This window comes from Cydia pomonella, chromosome 1 (assembly GCF_033807575.1).
Source record: "Cydia pomonella isolate Wapato2018A chromosome 1, ilCydPomo1, whole genome shotgun sequence".
Taxonomy (NCBI): Eukaryota; Metazoa; Arthropoda; class Insecta; order Lepidoptera; family Tortricidae; genus Cydia; species Cydia pomonella.
Window position 1 is genome coordinate 46,723,007 of NC_084703.1, and position 19,713 is coordinate 46,742,719.

The 19,713-nt window shown below is 39.3% G+C and overlaps 1 protein-coding gene across 1 annotated transcript in view; it reads right to left on the reverse strand.

The window, feature by feature from the left end:
• Positions 1 to 1,411: 1,411 nt before the first annotated feature.
• The window catches only part of LOC133525478 (receptor-mediated endocytosis protein 6 homolog), a 61,223-nt gene continuing 42,921 nt past the window's right edge, over positions 1,412 to 19,713 (reverse strand). Inside the window, exons 24-33 of the mRNA XM_061861733.1 lie at positions 18,677 to 18,839; positions 17,739 to 17,850; positions 17,178 to 17,410; positions 15,646 to 15,791; positions 14,903 to 14,989; positions 12,879 to 12,993; positions 10,427 to 10,574; positions 7,926 to 8,039; positions 6,003 to 6,164; positions 1,412 to 5,054 (exon numbers count right to left, since the gene is read on the reverse strand). Of these exons, the coding sequence (XP_061717717.1) occupies positions 6,021 to 6,164; positions 7,926 to 8,039; positions 10,427 to 10,574; positions 12,879 to 12,993; positions 14,903 to 14,989; positions 15,646 to 15,791; positions 17,178 to 17,410; positions 17,739 to 17,850; positions 18,677 to 18,839 (1,262 nt within the window). The 3' untranslated portion in view covers positions 1,412 to 5,054; positions 6,003 to 6,020. The remainder of the gene's footprint in view (positions 5,055 to 6,002; positions 6,165 to 7,925; positions 8,040 to 10,426; positions 10,575 to 12,878; positions 12,994 to 14,902; positions 14,990 to 15,645; positions 15,792 to 17,177; positions 17,411 to 17,738; positions 17,851 to 18,676; positions 18,840 to 19,713) is intronic.

Genomic DNA, 19,713 nt, shown 5'->3' on the forward strand with positions numbered 1-19,713 from the left:
TGCAAAAGTGACGCATGATATGACAAGTGACAAAAACCCGACCATGATACCGCTGCTGTTTGTCTAATAATAACAATCAAATTCAAAACTGTATACAGCGTGCCTGAACTGTAGAGGGCAGCACAAGAGCCCTCTGTTTATTGGCGCGAAAAGTAAATTTCAAGATTAAGTTTCTAATTTACGCCACAAGATGTCAGAACCTACAGCGCGCAAGATAGCATGCGTGAACTGTAGGGGGCAACATCAGAAATGTCAATGTCAAGTTTATGTTTTCGATTTAGGAAACAAGATGGCAGACTCTCTAACGCGCACGGTCCCTATTTACAATCAAGCGTGTGAGTGTATGTGCAATCGGCATGATTAGATTTGATATATTTATATCTAATTGTAATTTCCATGTTATTTTCACTTAAAAATAGCACAAATTCACAAAAAGATCGTCAATTGTATAATAATAATAAGCAACAAACAAAAAACAAGATAACCATAAAACCAATAATGTCGACAAAAATAAGTAAAATTGAAAAATAAAATGATCAAATTAAAAAAATTAAATTCCTTTCTCGATCCTTCCATTACCAACGGACCGGTTGTGAGTACAGTCGGTAAAGATAAAGTGTGGACGACTATTATTTGTATTGAATATATATATGGTAATTCTAATAAATATTATAGGACATTATTACACAAATTGACTAAGTCCCACAGTAAGCTCAATAAGGCTTGTGTTGTGGGTACTTAGACAACGATATAATATACATAAATACATAGATAACACCCATGACTCAGGAACAAATATTTGTGCTCATAACACAAATAAATGCCCTTACCAGGATTTGAACCCGGATCATCGGCTTCATAGGCAGGGTCACTACCCACTAGGCCAGAACGGTTGTCAAAAAAATGTTTTAATAATCGTATGTTTAATGGTAAAGTAAAATAAGGCAAATAGTGTAAATATTAAATTGTATAAATACATAATTAAATGATTAAAATAAATATGTCATAAAAATAATAATTGATTCACATGATAATTCATGCATTAGTCATTAAAAATTTAATGAATAAGTAAGTTATTTCATTAATTTTATACGTAAAAATAATAAAATCTAAGCTTATAATATTTAAAACATGTAAGTGAAACGTTACAAAAGAAATTGGAGCGATTAGAAGTGTTGTATGAAAAACTTTTAAATGCTATAATTTGTTTGTATCACAATTTATTCAATTTCTGAAAGTTGAAGTCAAATTTCATGCTATTTTAGAATTTCGCTTAAAAATATGAGCGCAACTTTGATTGTATGACGGTTTGTGTGATTAGTTCAGTCTAATATATGCTCATTCAAATGTATGTGATGAAAACGCATTATTAAACAAAATTAAGCCGATTGAAGTAAAATAAAACAAATAATTAAAAAGCATAATTTACGTCCATAATTTCCACTGTGCAACGTAAATTAGTCATAATTGTTACAATAGGCAATACGTAGGTCACTAGATAAGTTTTGCAATAGACAAATATGAAACAAAGATTTTAAAACTATATTCCCATAGACAATGATTGTCCAGAAAACATTTACTTAATTTATTAATTTACTTATTAAAAAATAGATTTAAACTTAAAAAAACGTCGGCGTGGGCTAAGGACGATTTACGCGTATTTTATACAATATTTTTATATCATACAAAGTTTAGATTTTTTAATAAGTAAATTTAAAAATTAAGTAAATGTTTTCCAGCCAATCATTGTGTATGGGAATATAGTTTTAAAAAGTATATATGACAGGCCACCTCTTTGTTTCATATTTGTTTATTACAAAGCTTATCTAATGACCTATGTAACATTCGTTACTCAACAGCATTAGTCACTGTAGACTAATTAAGAACTGTATTGAGCCTTAATTCGTCCACAATATAATTGTGTCCGTTGTGTAACGTAACGTGGGCCAATTAAACCGAAAGATTTTGACGACGCATTCCTGTGATCACAAGGAGCAAAAAATGTTCAGTGACTTTTGGTCAAATACGCCTTTTTTGCGTTTTCTGCATACGACACCTTATTTATTTGTACACCTTGGTGAATAAAATCATTACAACGAATAAGAAAAGTTATTTTTAATTTAAAAAAAAAACATGAGTTTAATGTCTGTCAGAATTATCATTATCTCTAAAACTAGATCGATGTTAGGAAACTTTTTTTTCTTATTAGACTCTAAATCTGCACACAATCTCTCTGCTTCACCTTAAGGTTGACTGGTAGAGAATGCATTTTGGCATTAAGTCTGCCTTTTGTACAGTACGTTTCTTTAGTGTAATAAGTTTAAATAAATAAATAAATGCAGTCAAGAATACATCTTTAAAATCTGGCAAATTGAATTTGCACACGGTGTATAGCGCAAAAATTAGTTACACAGTGGAATTAACCTTTGATATAAGCACGGCTAGCACATGATTATAGACCGTGTCATTCACGACGAGTGCCTTGACTCCTAATGACATGTTATTAAAGGTTATATTTGATAAATCTGCGCGCCATCGTGGATGACACGAACTTTCCGCGAGAGAAAGCACAAATGTATATATCGATCTGTCAATTTGTCGATTAAATCCTTATTCCTTATCGTACACAGACAAGTTAAATGAAAAATAAGACAAGACAAGTTAGATAAATTATTGAAGACATAAAATTTCAACTATGTTTTTGTTTACTTACGGTCGTCAATGGTGGCGAGCCATATTAAAATTTTCTTAATTGCATTATTTGTATATTTGTTCAATAAAAACTTTTTAGTCGTAGCATATTATTTCGTGTTCAACATGGTGTTTTAATACTAGAGTGCGAGGGGGACTGCCATATTGAGAGTAAGCCTCTCGCTCTTGCCCACTCTCATGTGACGACGTGGAAACTGGCACGAAATAAAATCGATTTGATTTATAACATTAACATAACTCAGGGTTTTTTTCTCTAATCAATTTCAATTACGTGCGATAGTAAAATATTCCCGGACATTAAAAAAATGGTCGATTTCGATTTAGGCATAACAAAAATACTTATAATGATTTTACATTTAAAACTTCACAAAACATAATAACTTAATGGTTACACTTATATTAATTAGTCATCAAACAACAGCAAAACCATTTTTAGTTAAAAAAACGATAAATGCAGTTGTCGTCCCAGTTACCGAATCATCACTTCATATTACACTTGAGTGCACTAAAATGGTACACAACAGTACTCTGGTCTACTTACAATAGCTCGTAACAAACGTACATATGTATTTGTGATGTATAGACATCGGAGTATTTATTGCACGGGGAGACATCAGCGAGCTATGGAGTCGACATTAGCAATAAAATTCAACTAATATTCATACTCATTAATTTATTGAATAAGTGACTTTAATGTTATAATCAAGGATAAGAGAGTTGACGAGTTTAAGACGATCCTTTTATTTTGTCTTTGAGTATATAAATATTACAAATAAGAATAATGACCATTTTTGGTATTGCTTATAATACGAAATTTAATTGAAAAAAAAAATGTATATGTGACGACCGGTTTGGCCTAGTGGGTAGTGACCCTGCCTACGAAGCTGATGGTCCCGGGTTCAAATCCTGGTAAGGGCATTTATTCGTGTGATGAGCATGGATATTTGTTCCTGAGTCATGGGGGTTTTCTATGTATTTAAGTATTTATAAATATTTATATATTATATATATCGTTGTCTAAGTACCCTCAACACAAGCTTTATTGAGCTTACTGTGGGACTTAGTCAATTTGTGTAATAATGTCCTATAATATTTATTTATTATTTATTTATTTATATATAAAAGCGGTAAAAATAAAATGTGTACAATATAAAAAGGTAAAAATAAAATGAGTGTAAATTAATTCATACAAAAAAGATCTTATTTGTAATATTTAGGTATATACAAGGGTGGGTCACGCAAGTATGGAGAAAAAAAAGTTGTTCTTCGGGCATAGTTATAGACAGCTAATAAACAGTATTTTAAAGGATTTTGCAATCGGAATTGATGTTTTTTTGCCTCCGGATCCATTACAAATTTTTCATATAAATACTGTTACTATTATTACATTTTGTTTTGCGGAGTACATCTATGCATTCTCTTTTGTCAAACTTTAGTTTAAAATATATACCATAACTGCCTCCATATAGCATGGTAAAGGTTCAGAGCCAATTAAATCAAAAAGAGTATCCCAAAAAAACTTTTTTTCTTCACAATGTCCATAAAATGTATGGAGACACGAAATTTTAAACTAAAATCCGTATGGCAGTAAAATTAAAATATAAGAAATAATTAATCATCAAATGCTCCCTAATAATCATAAAAAAGTAAAAATGACCCATCCCAGTATATACTTAAAGACAAAATTAAAGGATCGTTTATAAACTCTTCGACGTTCTTGATTATATTAAAATCACTAATTCAATAATTCGATGAGTATGAATATAACTTTAATTTTATTGCCAATGTCGACTCCATAGCTCACTAACGTCTTACCCTGCGTTAAAACCTCCGTGATGCTTAGTGATGTACATGTTGTCGGTGATGTAAGGCATTTTTTTTATAATATACGGGCCACACACAGGCATTATTTTAGTTGCTAATTATTTTCTAGAAATTTCCGAAACTTTCCGCGACTTGGATATCTGTAGTATGGGTCACCGATGTGTGGTGAACGCACGTGTTAAGACAGAGCACATCAGCTGAGTATGCGTAGCAAGCACACGTTACGCAAGCCGTGTGCCGTCGCTCATAACGATCTGTTTATTACAACGCGCACGCGTATGTGTCCGCACACGCATCCAGTGTGCACAGGCCTGTATATGCTTCATCTATTGATCTGTAACTACAGTTCAGTGAGTAACTTGATACAAAACTATCATTTACAGATGCCGTCGTATGTGGCCAGAGTACATACATTGTGTCCGAATAAGCAAACATAGCTATAATAATCATATAGTGTGAGCCCTTTCTCTACGAAGAACGGGATACCACTGCGTTCCTGATTTCTTCCCACGCCCATTCTGTAATAGAACAGTGTTATGTTAAGTGATATAATAGTAGTTTGTGCGTTATTAGTGCTACCAGAGAGAGAAAGAGAGAGAGAGCGAGAGGTAGACCTCTATTTCAATTCTCTTTGGTAATACATTACAATACATTGTCAAAGAAAACTATGTAGCCAAATTAAGATGACAGCATCTTTCGACACATGATTAAAACTTTTAAAACGCCATTTGACTTTAATCCTTATTGCTTCACTGATTTGTGTTAAATTTGTTAAATGTACGAAATATCATTTGATATTTACTAGTCACTTTTCGGTGAAGGAAAACATCGAGCGGAAACCGGACTAATCCCAACAAGGCCTAGTTTACCCAGTCGGTTACGTAAAAACTAGTGCCTACGTGAATTCTAGAGATTAGTCGCCAAGCTGACCCCAGGCTCCTATGGGCCGTGGCAAAATGCCGGGTCAACGCGAGTTAGAAGAGAAGATATACATTGTTGTCTAAGTCTTCAACACAAGTCTTATAGAGCTTACTGTGGGACTTGGTCAATTTGTGTAATAAACCCGGACCCGGGTACGTCCTTAAACTACGTCCACAAGAGCGGTATGGGCAATGTGAATATCATCTCGCTCTGTGTGGTAGGGCACAGCACAGCAGATGTCATTCCAGATCTAGAGCAGAGCCCAACTGGGGAAGTACCTCCACCTTACAGAAAACCGCAGCCAAATAACACTAGACCCTACTCAATGTTGTGTTCCTGCCGGTGAGTAAGGTTGCCAGAGCTCAACGAGGGGGGGAATGCTAGGGTCGGCAACGCGCATGAGACTCCTCTGGAGTTGCAGGCGTACATAGGCTACGGAGACTGCTTACCAACAGGCGGGCCGTATGCTTATTTGCCACCGACGTACTATAAAAAAAAATGTATTTATAAATGTACTATTATTATAAATTGGAACCTGATGGTACCTGGGGCCGCGCAGCGGGCTAGGAGTCCCCGTAGTCCATGGTCTTGATGTAGGCGACGGCGGAACAGAAGTGGGTCCACCAGTACAGCGCGGGGCCCTGCAGCGCGGCCCCGCCTAGCGAGTTCACGAAGTCGATCGTGGACAAGAGGGAGGGGGGATTCACCTGCGACCAAAGATACGGGTTAATTTAAAAAAAACAAAGGGTTCCACTCCGGGAGTGCCGGCAGTAGTGAAAACTTCAATATTAACGTTGTGCATTTTTGATATTTTGGAGAAATTGAGTAGCAGTTTTATAAAGAGATTATTCTCTATTATACCTACGTAAACAAATTTTAGTGTTAATATATAACATATACAGAGTAATTCATGAGACGTGAGCAGGACTACAGCCTACACAATCAGTAAATGTTAATGAATCGTTCACCATCATATTAAGTCAAACGATCACGCTTCTTTTCTGCTATTTAACGTTTTGGTAAGGCACAATTTGAGTATCTACAATCATGGACACCCAACAACACAAAGATACAATACAACACAATACAGATTAAACATCTTTAACCGTTATGACAGCACTTTGATTATGAAGAAAATAAAACGTCACACTTGAATGAGATACGATTTTTCAAAGTAACCAGGCTTCGATGATATTCAATTTGCACGTCACCGTCCGTGTCCGTCTTACGAATTTTTCAATTTGTCGGTCACGTGACCCTGACGCGAGTTTAACATTTTTCCCCATCACAAAAAGTGCACAGCGCCGCTAAAGAAATTTTCACTTCAAAAAACAGAATGTCGACGCCTTGATCCAAATAAAACTAAAATTAGACCCTACTCATAGTGTTGTGTTCCTGCCGGTGAGTAAGGTTGTCAGAGCTCAACGAGGGTGCGGGGTGATAGGTGTCATTCATAAATTACATCACACGTTTAGGGGGTGTGAGGGGGTCAAGAAAATGTGACATGTTGTGACAAGGGGGAGGAGGAGTCACAAACTTTGTGACGTCACTGTAATTTCATTGGTAGTCCGATTTATTATTTCATCTTATTCGCTGCACAGTTAAATAACAAGTTTTTGGTACGGTAAACGTTTTTATTCGTTTTAATTATCTTTCTTGATTAGTTTCGGTTTTAATAAAATATTAATAATACTTAATTCGATTAGCCGATTTCAATGAAAACACAATTGCCAAAAATGTGACGTCACACCACGAGGGAGAGGTTTGCCAAATGTGACCAAGTGGGACAAGGAGGGGGAGGGGTCAAAGAACCTAGAAATTCGTGTGGCGTAATTAATGGATGGCCCCTTAGGATCGGCAATGCGCATGTAACACCTCTGGAGTTGCAGGCGTTCATTGGCTCCTGTAACCGCTTACCATCAGGCGGCCCGTATGCTTGTTTGCCACAGACAAACTATCAAAAATTAGCTACGTATTTTGATATGTAAATTAAGGAAACTATAGGTCTATTTATTATTAATTATGATTAATGTTAATGAATGACTGTTTGTTTCTTAATAAATCAAAAAAATAATAATTAAAAAACTAAAATTATGTAATTGACAAGGAAACTTTGGAGCATCATTGCATGTAGAAAAGGTTAGCCTACCTACTAAATATGTATTTTACTAACTAGTTGTCAGAATACATAAATACATAGAAGAGAGGCACTTTTAAATTTTAACTTAAGTATGTAGCTTAACCGTTTGAACGCCAAGAACCCTAAAGGCGTCGTTCCTAGTCGTGTCCATAATGCCAAGGACACCTATAGGTGTTATGGCGGACGCTGTCAAAGTAACCTTCACACTAGTAAGGTCTATATTAGCTACCTGGCGCCCGGCATTTTGGTGTTTGAATGATGTTTGTTTTTATGACATAAAGCGTTCAAAGGGATATAATTACCTACCTACCAGGTACTATATACGTACCTTGAGTATAATGAACACGATGACGGGTGTGAGGTCGTCGGCGGACGGCGCCGAGCCCTCCGTCAGCCCGAGCACCGCCATGACGCAGGTCACGCACCGCATGACGCACTGCAGCTGTTGATACATTATGCACATTTTTATTAAATTTTTTTTTGTAAATATCATAGGACATTGTGTAATAAACACAACAGTAAGCTGAATAAGGCTTGTGTTGAGGGTACTTAGACAACGATATATACAACGGTGCCCGCGGGGAATTGGTAAAATTTTAACAGTACTTATATTCCGGATCGTATAAAGACAAAAATATCATGTATATATATTTTTTATTCGCCCAGTTTTAGAGTTAACACCAATTAAAATAAATCGTTTTTTATTGTGTTTCAGTGCATAACTCCTTTTTGATAGAGATTTCGCTACAATGGGACTACGGAAGGTGGAGGTAAGGAAATAAATCTCCATATACCAAAAAGTGTCATCAAAAAACCTTAAATAGGTGGCGCTACAATAGCTAGAATACTTGAACAAAAAAATCAAACCATAGACAGCGCACTTTACTCCGTAAATAGCGCCTAGGTTCTTAGCTACTCTAGCGCTACTCTGGAGAGATTTGGAACTATTATTTATAGCTGACAGCTGGACACTTTTGCAACAGTTCTACCATAAGAGATGGCACTCCTCTTAATTCCACACTCCATAAATGGGACGTAGTCTAGACGTCCTTATTGACAGATATCAAAGTGACAAGGAACATTTTGAATAGACTGGTTTTTACGAAAACAAATGTAACAATTCATATTAATCCATAATTTTACCAGAACATGTAATTATTATGATTAAAGTCATACAAAAAGTTATACTTAGCGGAATTGACTTAAAGTGATATTTTCTTTCTTATGACCTCGGGAATATGTGGTTAAATTTTTTCCGTTTCCTCGCTGGCACTTTGTACATATATATAAATACGTATAAATACATAGAAAACACCCATAACTTAGGAACAAATATCCACGCTCATCATATGATATACCCGGGACCATCGGCTTCATAGGCAGGGTCACTACCCACTAGGCCAGAAAGGTCGTCAAAAATTATATAGTACAGGGTGAAAACTTATTACGTGTAAAAGATATCATTGATTGTCTTAGCCACCTTAAAACGCGGCACCCGGACCAGGCATCGTTACCGGTATAACTAAGCGTGTGGGACTACTCAGGCGAGTGCGTATTATCAGAGTCTTGACTGCCCTGTGATTAAATATTGGGTTGAAGTGGCCATCGGAAGGGCCAAATAGGATAAGACTTTCTTTTTGTATATTTTCTGCTCCTACTAACTTTATGTCAAAATGTTACTAACATCCTATAGATCATTGATCTGCAATATTTTTTTTTTTATTATAACAAAAACTAAACATCAAAAAATCACGTAGCTTCCAAATATTTCTTAGTTATTTTAGATTTCTAGAATGGTATTAACCCTTTTCCAGACCGCACCAATCTACAAAGTTTTCCCAAACAATTCAAATAAATCCCGCTTTGATGATTCATTTGAAGACAAGTCACGTTTTCCGAAAGTGCAATCTAATTTGATCTTTAAATCGGATGGCTAAGGTTGAAATTCTATTGGCGCGTATGTGGTCGATAAATCGTACTATGCCTGGAAAAGGGTTAAGGTAAGGACAATGAATTATCAGATTACCTAAGTGAAATGCAAAAATATAAATAAACAACCGAGATACCAAAATTGAATACCGGTTAATTTGTATGAAAAATATACCGGTATTCGATCCTTGATCTGGACGCAATATAATAAACTTAGATCAGTATTGAGACGTCTTACTATTCTGAAACATTAATTACCGTACAACACCTTGAGAATGTTATACCTAGCTCTGGCTGAATCGGTAATACGATACGGTATCAGCAGCTACGGACGATCGAATAAAACTAATATTTCTAATATCTACAACCTACAGAGAACTATTCTAAAAACAATAGTTCCAAAAAATATAAAAGTAGCATGTAACAATAATTACTCGAACCTCTTTGAACTTTGTAAGGTGCTTCCCGTACAAAATATAGTTAAACTGTCCACACCTAAACATAGATAAATTAAATGAATATCACAGATACAATATATTAAGAAGTATCCCTAATGCCCCTAGATTCATACTACCATCATATAATAATGTCTAAGGAACGAGAACTAAGAATTTCATACTTACAAAAATAATAAATAGCCTTCCGAAACACATACAAGATTTATACCTATCCAACTGTAAATCAATTAAAAAAATTAAAAATTATTTCATATCAAATAATTACGACTATATTTTATAAACATATATTTGCTTTGTTATATAAATTAGTTTAATAAATCCGAACCCTTGCTGTAATTAAGCCATTCATAACTAGTAGTAAGTAAACATGGAACTCTGCGAATTTTCTAAAATTGTTTTGGAACTTTAATAAATAAAAAATAAGTTTAAGTGCTCCACATACCTTGTCCCTCGGGGTCCGGTAGACGGGCAGGTGCGTGAGCAGCAGCTGCGCGCGCGCGTACGGCGCCGCCCACAGGTGGCGCGCGCTCACGCCCGCGCGCGCCGCCGTCATGCCCGCGCCCAGCCGCCGGATGTGCTCCGACAGCACTCTGCCCATACAATACTAAGTGTCAGGCCTGAGTGGATACTCGAGTTGGGCGTGCAGCGCGGCGGGGCGTGCATATTAAACAAATGCAGACGTATAGGAGCGGCCTTAGTGCACGCTGCACGCCCCGCCGAGCGAACGGCCACTCAGATCTTACACTCGCGAGTGCTGTGAGCAGCGTGCAGTGCGGCCGCTCCTATACGTTTGCATTTGTTCAACATGCACGCCGCACGCCCCGCCCCGCTGCTAGTCCAACTCGAGCGTCAACTCAGGGCTATTACCGCGAAAATCGAAGTTCGACAATTGCGGGCATTTTTCTCTGTCACTCTAATAACGTCTTAATGAGAGTAAAAGAGAAAGATTCCGCAATTAGCGAATTTCGATTATGGCGGTGGCCACCCAGGCCTTACACTAACTAGTTGCAGCTTCGTACAAATATGGTTCGGTTTTTTCAGCATTAGAAAAAAGGTAAACAATCTTGAAATGTCATTTTATTCAAAAACACGGTTTTTAAAAATGAGTAACTATTAAATATAGAAAGCAATAGAATGTAACCGGTCGTATATGATTTGTAATTGTTACATATTTGCCGTGACTTATTTTTCAAGTTTTTTTTTTTCAATAAAATAACGTCAAAATCGCTTACCTTCTTTCTAATGCTAAAAAATCGAACTATAGAACGAGTTACAAGTAGCTAAAAAAAATACACATACATACATATAATCACGCCTAAACTCCTATTTCCCGGCGGGGTCATGAACTTGCATCAGAGCTAGTGTAAACATATTCTTTTGCTCTTTGGCTTCAGTCAAATCAAAACTAAAAGTTATAATTTTTTATGAATTCTTCTTTTTCTGAAATGATTATTATTTTTTCATTCTGTTCATATTTTATTAATAAACTTTTAATTTTAAATATGTTGTGTCTGCTATTTTAAGGTGCACACAAGTTTTTGTTTGAAAATGTATATTCTTTATGATGTACTAGTTCTGACACCAACTTTATAGGCCGTTAATAAAAGAAGAAAAGGGTAGAGAGATCCCGGATTTCCACTTGCTACGATCCTGATACCTCTTTTGCTTCCTACTATCATAACATTCTTCATACACGCTCGCCGGTTTAGGATGCTCTTGACCTGGCCTTTCTTCGGAATTTCCCCGATTTTATCAGAGAAAATCCACCCAGGTCTACCCCTTCCAGCTCCCTCTTCTACTTCTCCCTTATACTCTTTGTTAGCCTTCTTTCACTCGTTCTTTCCACGTGTCCAAACCATCTCAACATACCTTTCCCAATTTTTGTCACTACATCTTCGTTCAGTCCACATTCTTCCCTTATCATACTGTTCCTAATTCAATCTTCTTATCTCACACCACACACACTTCTCAACGTTCTCATTTCCACTGCATTCACTTATATAATGAAGAAAATACGTGTACATAATTACAGACAGTCGAGTTCAAAAAACATCACAAGCCTTTGCGTCTATTGCTGATTTAAGCTTTGCTATTTAGACAACGGGTTTGGTGGCTGTGGAGGTCCATGCGTGAGCGGCACGACCTCCCACATTTTTGGCAGAGAAAGCTTTCTGCGACACCTTCTGCTATCTAACGCAAATACAAAAAGGATTCATAAATAAGTATGCAGACACCACAGAGCAAGGAATACTAGAAAGAAAGGACAAGCCGCCGGTGGCCGCGTCGCAGTTGTTAGCTCAATGGGCATACACTGCCGTCAGTCCTCTGTCAGTTGTTACCGAGTGTGCACGAATGCAAAGACGCAGAGAATATTTCCTTTTTATCCGAAATGCTGAGCCTGCACACATCGTAGTGATTTGATTAATTTCCACTCCAGTATAATCACTTTTCACATGTAAATACGATAAATACTATTTATTTCTCATAAAATAATAATTCAACCTAATATTCCGTCTTTCATCCATATAAACTGTCCCTTGATTGACTTCAAAAATATTCAACATATTGCATTACATTGCTGCTGAACAAGTTACATCATTGCCAAGCCAAGTGTTGACGCCGCAATGAATCGGGTACAAAACGATAGACACAACGACAAATTGTCTCAAAGTACAGATCTACCACGGACCACTTCGTCAACCTTCGTTCATTCGTTCGTCTATTTGCATCTTTATCACTCTTGCATATTTGAGCGTGATGCGCGAATGACTTGTGCTTTGTGTGGAGGTAAAGAACTTGCGACAGACGAATTCAATACAAATCGGCCGGCATGTCCGATCTCCTAATATTCATATATCTATGGCAGACACAAAAGGCATGTATTGTATACTCACTGGTCGCGCCCGTAGTCGCCCTCGCCGATGGGAAAGAGCACGTTCAGGTAGAGACGGGCGAACGCGGCGCGCTCCACGGTCAGCTCCAGCACCTCTATGGACGTTGCCGGCGCTCCTGAAATTTTTCATAGTTATGTTCGACCTTCGCCATGTTGCGTATTTTCAGTGGTACTAATTTACTTCACTGACAAGTAAGGTCCGACCGAGAACGCTTTTTGGGTTTCGGCCGAGAACGAGACCGAGACCGAGATTCAATGGCATTCTCGGCCGAGACCGAGACCGAGACCGAGAATTTATAAAATAGAAGAAAAAACACGAATTTTGCACTAAAATTTATCAGAAAAAAGTTATCATAATCAATTCTTAGCGCTATTAAATAGTATTTTTGGGCTTCCTTAAAACGAAACCCTTATAGTTTCGTCACCTCTGTCTGTTTGTCCGTATGTCATTTTACTCGAAAACTATACGATAAATTTTATTACGAATTTGGAACGTAGGTGTATTATGTGAATCGCTACTTAGTACTTTAGAAAAAAAAAATCAAGGGGCACTCCATACATGTAACTAAAAGTAAAAATTCAAATAAAAGTAACATGTGGCACATCATTAGATAGGTCTTTAAAAAAAACCACATTGCTAAAAACGTTTTTTGATTAAATATTTTGGAAATAATCACTCCGAAAGCCAAAAATAGTGTGCCCCTCCCCTCTAACTTTTGAACCGGGAGAGCAACAAATCGGAAAAAAAATATTTAAATAATAAAAACTTAATCATCTGATCTTCTGATTAAAACGACGCGACGTAAGTGCCACCAACATACGCTCTTTTGCTTGTACGGCTTTTTGTATTGTATGAAGATAGGGAACCTTCCATTATACGTGGTCCGACACGCACTTGGCCGGGTTTTTCAGTACGGATGTGCACAAAAAGAGGTGTACCTCTTTTTGTGATTCTTTTTTGTCATTTTTTGATGGGTTATAATATAGAACTGTTTCATTTTAATCATTGTTATTGTAATAACAATGATTAAAATGAAACAGTTCTATATTATAACCCAAAAAAAGGAAATTTTTCAGCGTTACGGTCCGTTAAACTGTGACGACGCTCGTCGTTTAACTGGCCAGCCTTACTAAAAAGTTGTTCGTTGGCCACATAAGCCACATCAAATGAAAACCAACATATGACCCAACAACCACACCGCGAGTTTCGTCAAAATTGTATCGAATAGCATCCGCAAAGATCGCACGAAATTATGTCTAATTTTCCACAACAGTAATCCGCCACCGGTATCGTATTGTACTAACCTACTGCTATGCTTTTTCCCGTAAACACAAATATATTAAGTATCAAAATATCCAGTGTCATCTTCCACTCACATCAAGTTAATTTAAGTTACATCTCGATAACAATATACACTCATTTATTAACTCTTCCGCAATAACAACAACCTCAAAACGAAGAGAACCAAATGAACAAGTCATTACTTGCAACCGCGCCTGTCCGATTCCAACAGGTACGAAATCAACCACAATCACAATCACCAAAAAAGTTTTTGGCCGAGAATGCCGAGACCGAGACCGAGACCGAGATCTCGGTCGGACCTTACTGACAAGAAGACTCTTTGACAACAATGTAAACAGGGCGATATTTTTCGCAATAAAAGGTTTTACCACAGTAATGCCAAAAAATATCCTCATAGTTGCAAGCAAACTTATTTAGAATACAATAAAATATTTACAAGAGCGTCGCCAGTCGATAGGCGAGGTGAAGGGGGGGGGGGGATCACATTAATTTACTTAGCATTAAACTTTTAATATACATAAATAAGAAGACTTGAAGGAACTGTCATAGAAATTATTAGCCCTTAGAGTGGCAGGCCGTCGACTCCCAACCGACAAATCAAAATTCCAATAACTCGAAAACGACATATGCCACTTGAAATTCGAAGCGAGGCTAGAAGCGAGGCACGTTACTAACTGACGTGCCCGTAAAATACCCCCTCGAGTGCGAAGTATGATTCTAACCTTCCCATGAGGGGTCCGCCTTGACTTCGGCGATCAGGGTCTTAATGTTGGCCATCAGTCTTTTCGCCTTCTCGTCCATCAGCTCTCCTCCTGCACACATGAACACATTATTAACACGTGTGAACAATTTCAACTTTGTAAGAAGTTTGGAACTACACGAATAATGTATATGCAATATTGCTGGCGCCATAACGGGATTGCGATGATTTTAACCTATTTTTTAACCGGCTTAGTCAGTTGCCGTCCATTTTTGAGAAATAGTACATTGTTAACCAAGGGTGTAAAGTGAAACATAGCACCCGATATTTTCACTTCGTTCGAACGCCAATACGTATACGTATGAACTTTTTTGTCTCTTTCTTTTTGCTAATGACGTGAAAGGGACAAAGACAATATAATCCAAATATTTCGAACTTGTATTAGGCTCCGCACGTTTAAATGACATTCGAAATAAAGTTCACTTGAATGTTATTTTCTCTCACTCAGTGAATAAAATGCGATTTTGCTCACTGTTTTTAAGCAGCAAATTCCTTTTTTTTAACTGATCAGCGATTGGCTCTAGTCACACCTGATGGAAAGTGAAGACGAGGCCTAAGATGGAGCTCACCGGTTCAGTAGTAGCCTATTCACTCTTGCTTTCAAATGAACGAGGTCATATTTATCAGGGAATACAGGTACCAAAAAAGAGGAGGCAAAACGTTCGCAGTTGTTCGAGCTGCTGAGGTGTTTTTGTCTGTACTTGCCATTGACGGTGGCGTGGTTGTTGTGCGCGGAGTGGTGGCGCGCCAGCCGCCGCAGCGAGTTGCCGCGCTCCAGCTGCTGCAGCACGCGCGCGGCCGCGGCGGCGCGCGCGCACGCCGAGCACTCCGCGCGGACTTGGATGGTTTGTCTGTCGACCAAATATAACGTGGCCATAGTCAATGTTTCTTTTAAGAATTGATTGCCAGTTGAAATGGTCGTCTTTTTATTACTATTAGAAATAAGGTAAAGTAGTGAGTAATATAATTTTGTACTTAGTTCTTCTGGACATTTGCCAAAAATCAACAACCATTGTGCCTATTTTGCGTAAAACGAGGTAGCGCTGCTCTACTTGTTGCTACCTTACCTTACAATAAAATGACAAAAAAAAACATATTAAATTAAAAACAAATTGTCGGTAATTACATCAAGTAGTAGACTTACCGTCTGAGAGCGTGAAGCGTATGCGTCAACGCAGACCGGCAGCTAGCCAAATACTTGGCGTACCGGCGTCTCGCACCTAGATCTGCTCTCAAAGCTGCCGCTAATCGCTCGCAGCGAGCGCCCGACGCCGCTGAGGCTCGAGCCACTTCTGGCATACACCTAGACAATAAGTAGTAGACTTACCGTCTGAGAGCGTGAAGCGTATGCGTCAACGCAGACCGGCAGCTAGCCAAATACTTGGCGTACGGGCGTCTCGCATCTAGATCTGCTCTCAAAGCTGCCGCTAATCGCTTGCAGCGAGCGCCCGACGCCGCTAGGGCTCGAGCCATTCCGCCATACACCTAGACAATAAGTAGTAGACTTACCGTCTGAGAGCGTGAAGCGTATGCGTCAACGCAGACCGGCAGCTAGCCAAATACTTGGCGTACGGCCGTCTCGCATCTAGATCTGCCCGCAAAGCTGCCGCTAGTCGCTCGCAGCGAGCGCCCGACGCCGCTAGGGCTCGAGCCATTCCGCCATACACCTAGACAATAAGTAGTAGACTTACCGTCTGAGAGCGTGAAGCGTATGCGTCAACGCAGACCGGCAGCTAGCCAAATATTTGGCGTAAGGCCGTCTCGCATCTAGATCTGCCCGCAAAGCTGCCGCTAGTCGCTCGCAGCGAGCGCCCGACGCCGCTAGGGCTCGAGCCATTCCGCCATACACCTAGACAATAAGTAGTAGACTTACCGTCTGAGCGCGTGAAGCGTATGCGTCAACGCAGACCGGCAGCTAGCCAAATACTTGGCGTACGGCCGTCTCGCATCTAGATCTGCCCGCAAAGCTGCCGCTAGTCGCTCGCAGCGAGCGCCCGACGCCGCTAGGGCTCGAGCCATTCCGCCATACACCTAGACAATAAGTAGTAGACTTACCGTCTGAGAGCGTGAAGCGTATGCGTCAACGCAGACCGGCAGCTAGCCAAATATTTGGCGTAAGGCCGTCTCGCATCTAGATCTGCCCGCAAAGCTGCCGCTAGTCGCTCGCAGCGAGCGCCCGACGCCGCTAGGGCTCGAGCCATTCCGCCATACACCTAGACAATAAGTAGTAGACTTACCGTCTGAGCGCGTGAAGCGTATGCGTCAACGCAGACCGGCAGCTAGCCAAATACTTGGCGTACGGCCGTCTCGCATCTAGATCTGCCCGCAAAGCTGCCGCTAGTCGCTCGCAGCGAGCGCCCGACGCCGCTAAGGCTCGAGCCACTTCGGCCGCTTGAGCGGACGCGCCGGTTTCGGAAGCGGCCGCGGCGGCGGCTCGCATCCATTCCACTAGGGATGTGCTTGTGCAGCGCTGTGGAAATATTTTGTAAATTATATATTAAAAAAAATGTTATTGTGTTCTTTATCGTCTATCATAGTACAGTAACGGACTTTAATTGTTAAGCCATTTACCCCCTTATTCATAAACGTCTACTAAAGTTGACAAGCAGCTAATAAACGTTTGTCCCTTTCCGACGTATTGGTATGATGGAAAGGGACACACGATTATTAGCGGCTTGTCAACTTTAGTAGACGTTTACGATATGACAGCGCAACCTACAATACCTTCTTCATTCTAAAGATGATTCAATTGTCAACCCTATTGTACTAGTCAGTAGGTTCAAAATAGAATATCTTACATTGGGCACGTATTCTGTACACAACAGCTCAGGGTTGGACAGCACGAGCCGCAGTTTCTTCTTCATGCTGTTGAACACCTCGGGGTCGTTGAGATCCAGTACTCCTTCGCATCTGAAAAAAAAAAGTTTTTACATATTTGTTCTTGCCGATTTAGTTCTAAACTGTATATGCCGAGGGCCGGATTGTATGGGTACGTAGCAGGAGGTACCGTCGAATCCTGGTAACGGCTTTTTATTTATGTGTTCATCACGAATATGTGTTCTTGGGTTATGGATGTTGTTATATATATATTTTATAAGACACACCAATAGTACATAAACAAAGCTAGTAAAGTAACAAGTATAGTGGACACGTATAATATATATGCACCTATAACAGGTGTGCAACAACACTCAAACAGTTCGAGGCTTTTTACACTACATTATTAACTACAACTATACATTAACAGATTAAGTGATTAAAACATACATGGTAAAAAACTAACTACTATACTATATTACTATTATATTACCACAAGCATTTTAAGTTTGTTTGAACATTCTGCGCTTTAAATTTTGAAAAGAATCACTATAAATATCTAAATATCGTCGTCTAGTGCAACACAGGCCTTATTGAGCTTACTGTGGAATTAGGCAGATCTGTGTAAAATTGTCGTATATTATTTATTCACTTCTAACGGAAATATTCATTTTGCAACGATTTAAAGAACTATAATAGTACATTACGATACCAATGCGAAAAATAGTAAATTCGCAACATTTCACAGTCTCTCCCTTCGGTCATGTTTTATTTTATTGCCACTCGTTGCGAATTTCCTGTTTTTTCGAACTTGTATTACAGTACATATGGCCCTTAAAATTTTCGACATAGTTACGTAATGTGCTAATTATCGCGCTGTAAAGTAGTACCATATGTACTGTAATGAATTATTGAATACCTGTCCGCGATGTCCGGCACGTCGGACACGCGCCGCTGGGCGCGCCGCCGCGAGTCCGTGGAGCTCTTGCGGCGGTACTTGGCGAGGATGTCGTCGGAGCTCTCTGCGGGCTCCGCGCGCGGCGCGTCTTCGCGGAGGGCTTCCTCCTCGGCTAATTTTATGTCTAGGGACAAATAAATCACATCGTAGTGAACGGCGGTGAAATCTGTATGGTTTTTTTTTTTTTTTAATACTATGTCGGTGGCAAACGAGCATACGGCCCGCCTGATGGTAAGCAGTATCCGTAGCCTATGTACGCCTGCAACTCCAGAGGAGTTACATGCGCGTTGCCGACCCTAACCCCCTCCCACCCTCGTTGAGCTCTGGCAACCTTACTCACCGGCAGGAACACAACACTATGAGTAGGGTCTAGTGTTATTTGGCTGCGGTTTTCTGTAAGGTGGAGGTACTTCCCCAGTCGGGCTCTGCTCTAGATCTGGAATGACATCCGCTGTGCTGTGCCCTACCACACAGAGCGAGATGACATTCACAATGCCCATACCTCTCTTGTGGACGCAGTTTAAGGACGTACCCGGGTCCAAAATGGTGCTCTTATGGATTAAATATGATAGACGAAAAAATATGATTGTTTTAACTATGTAGGGGAATTGGCCGTGTAGCCAACATGAAAATCGCTTACGCTCCGTAGATACATTACACACTGTCGACTTGTCGCCGGCGACTCAGTGTGGCTCTCAATAGTTTAAATTAGTGATTACGCACTTGGTCTCCGGTCGCCCGCCTTTGTTTTGGTCGCCGAGAGACTAAGTCGCCGGCGACAAGTCGACAATGCGTAATAGCTCGTAGCGTTCGAAACGCAATTGTCACTGTCGCGCTAATATGGAAGAGCGATAGAGAAACAAAGCGTTTCGTTGTCGTAGCGATAGCTAATCTCACCTTGGATAGGCCGGTTGTACAATTGAGTGAATGTCTAGTTATGACCTTATGAATTAAGAAATCGAATATTTTTTTTGTGTCAATTTATTAAGTGTTTGCTC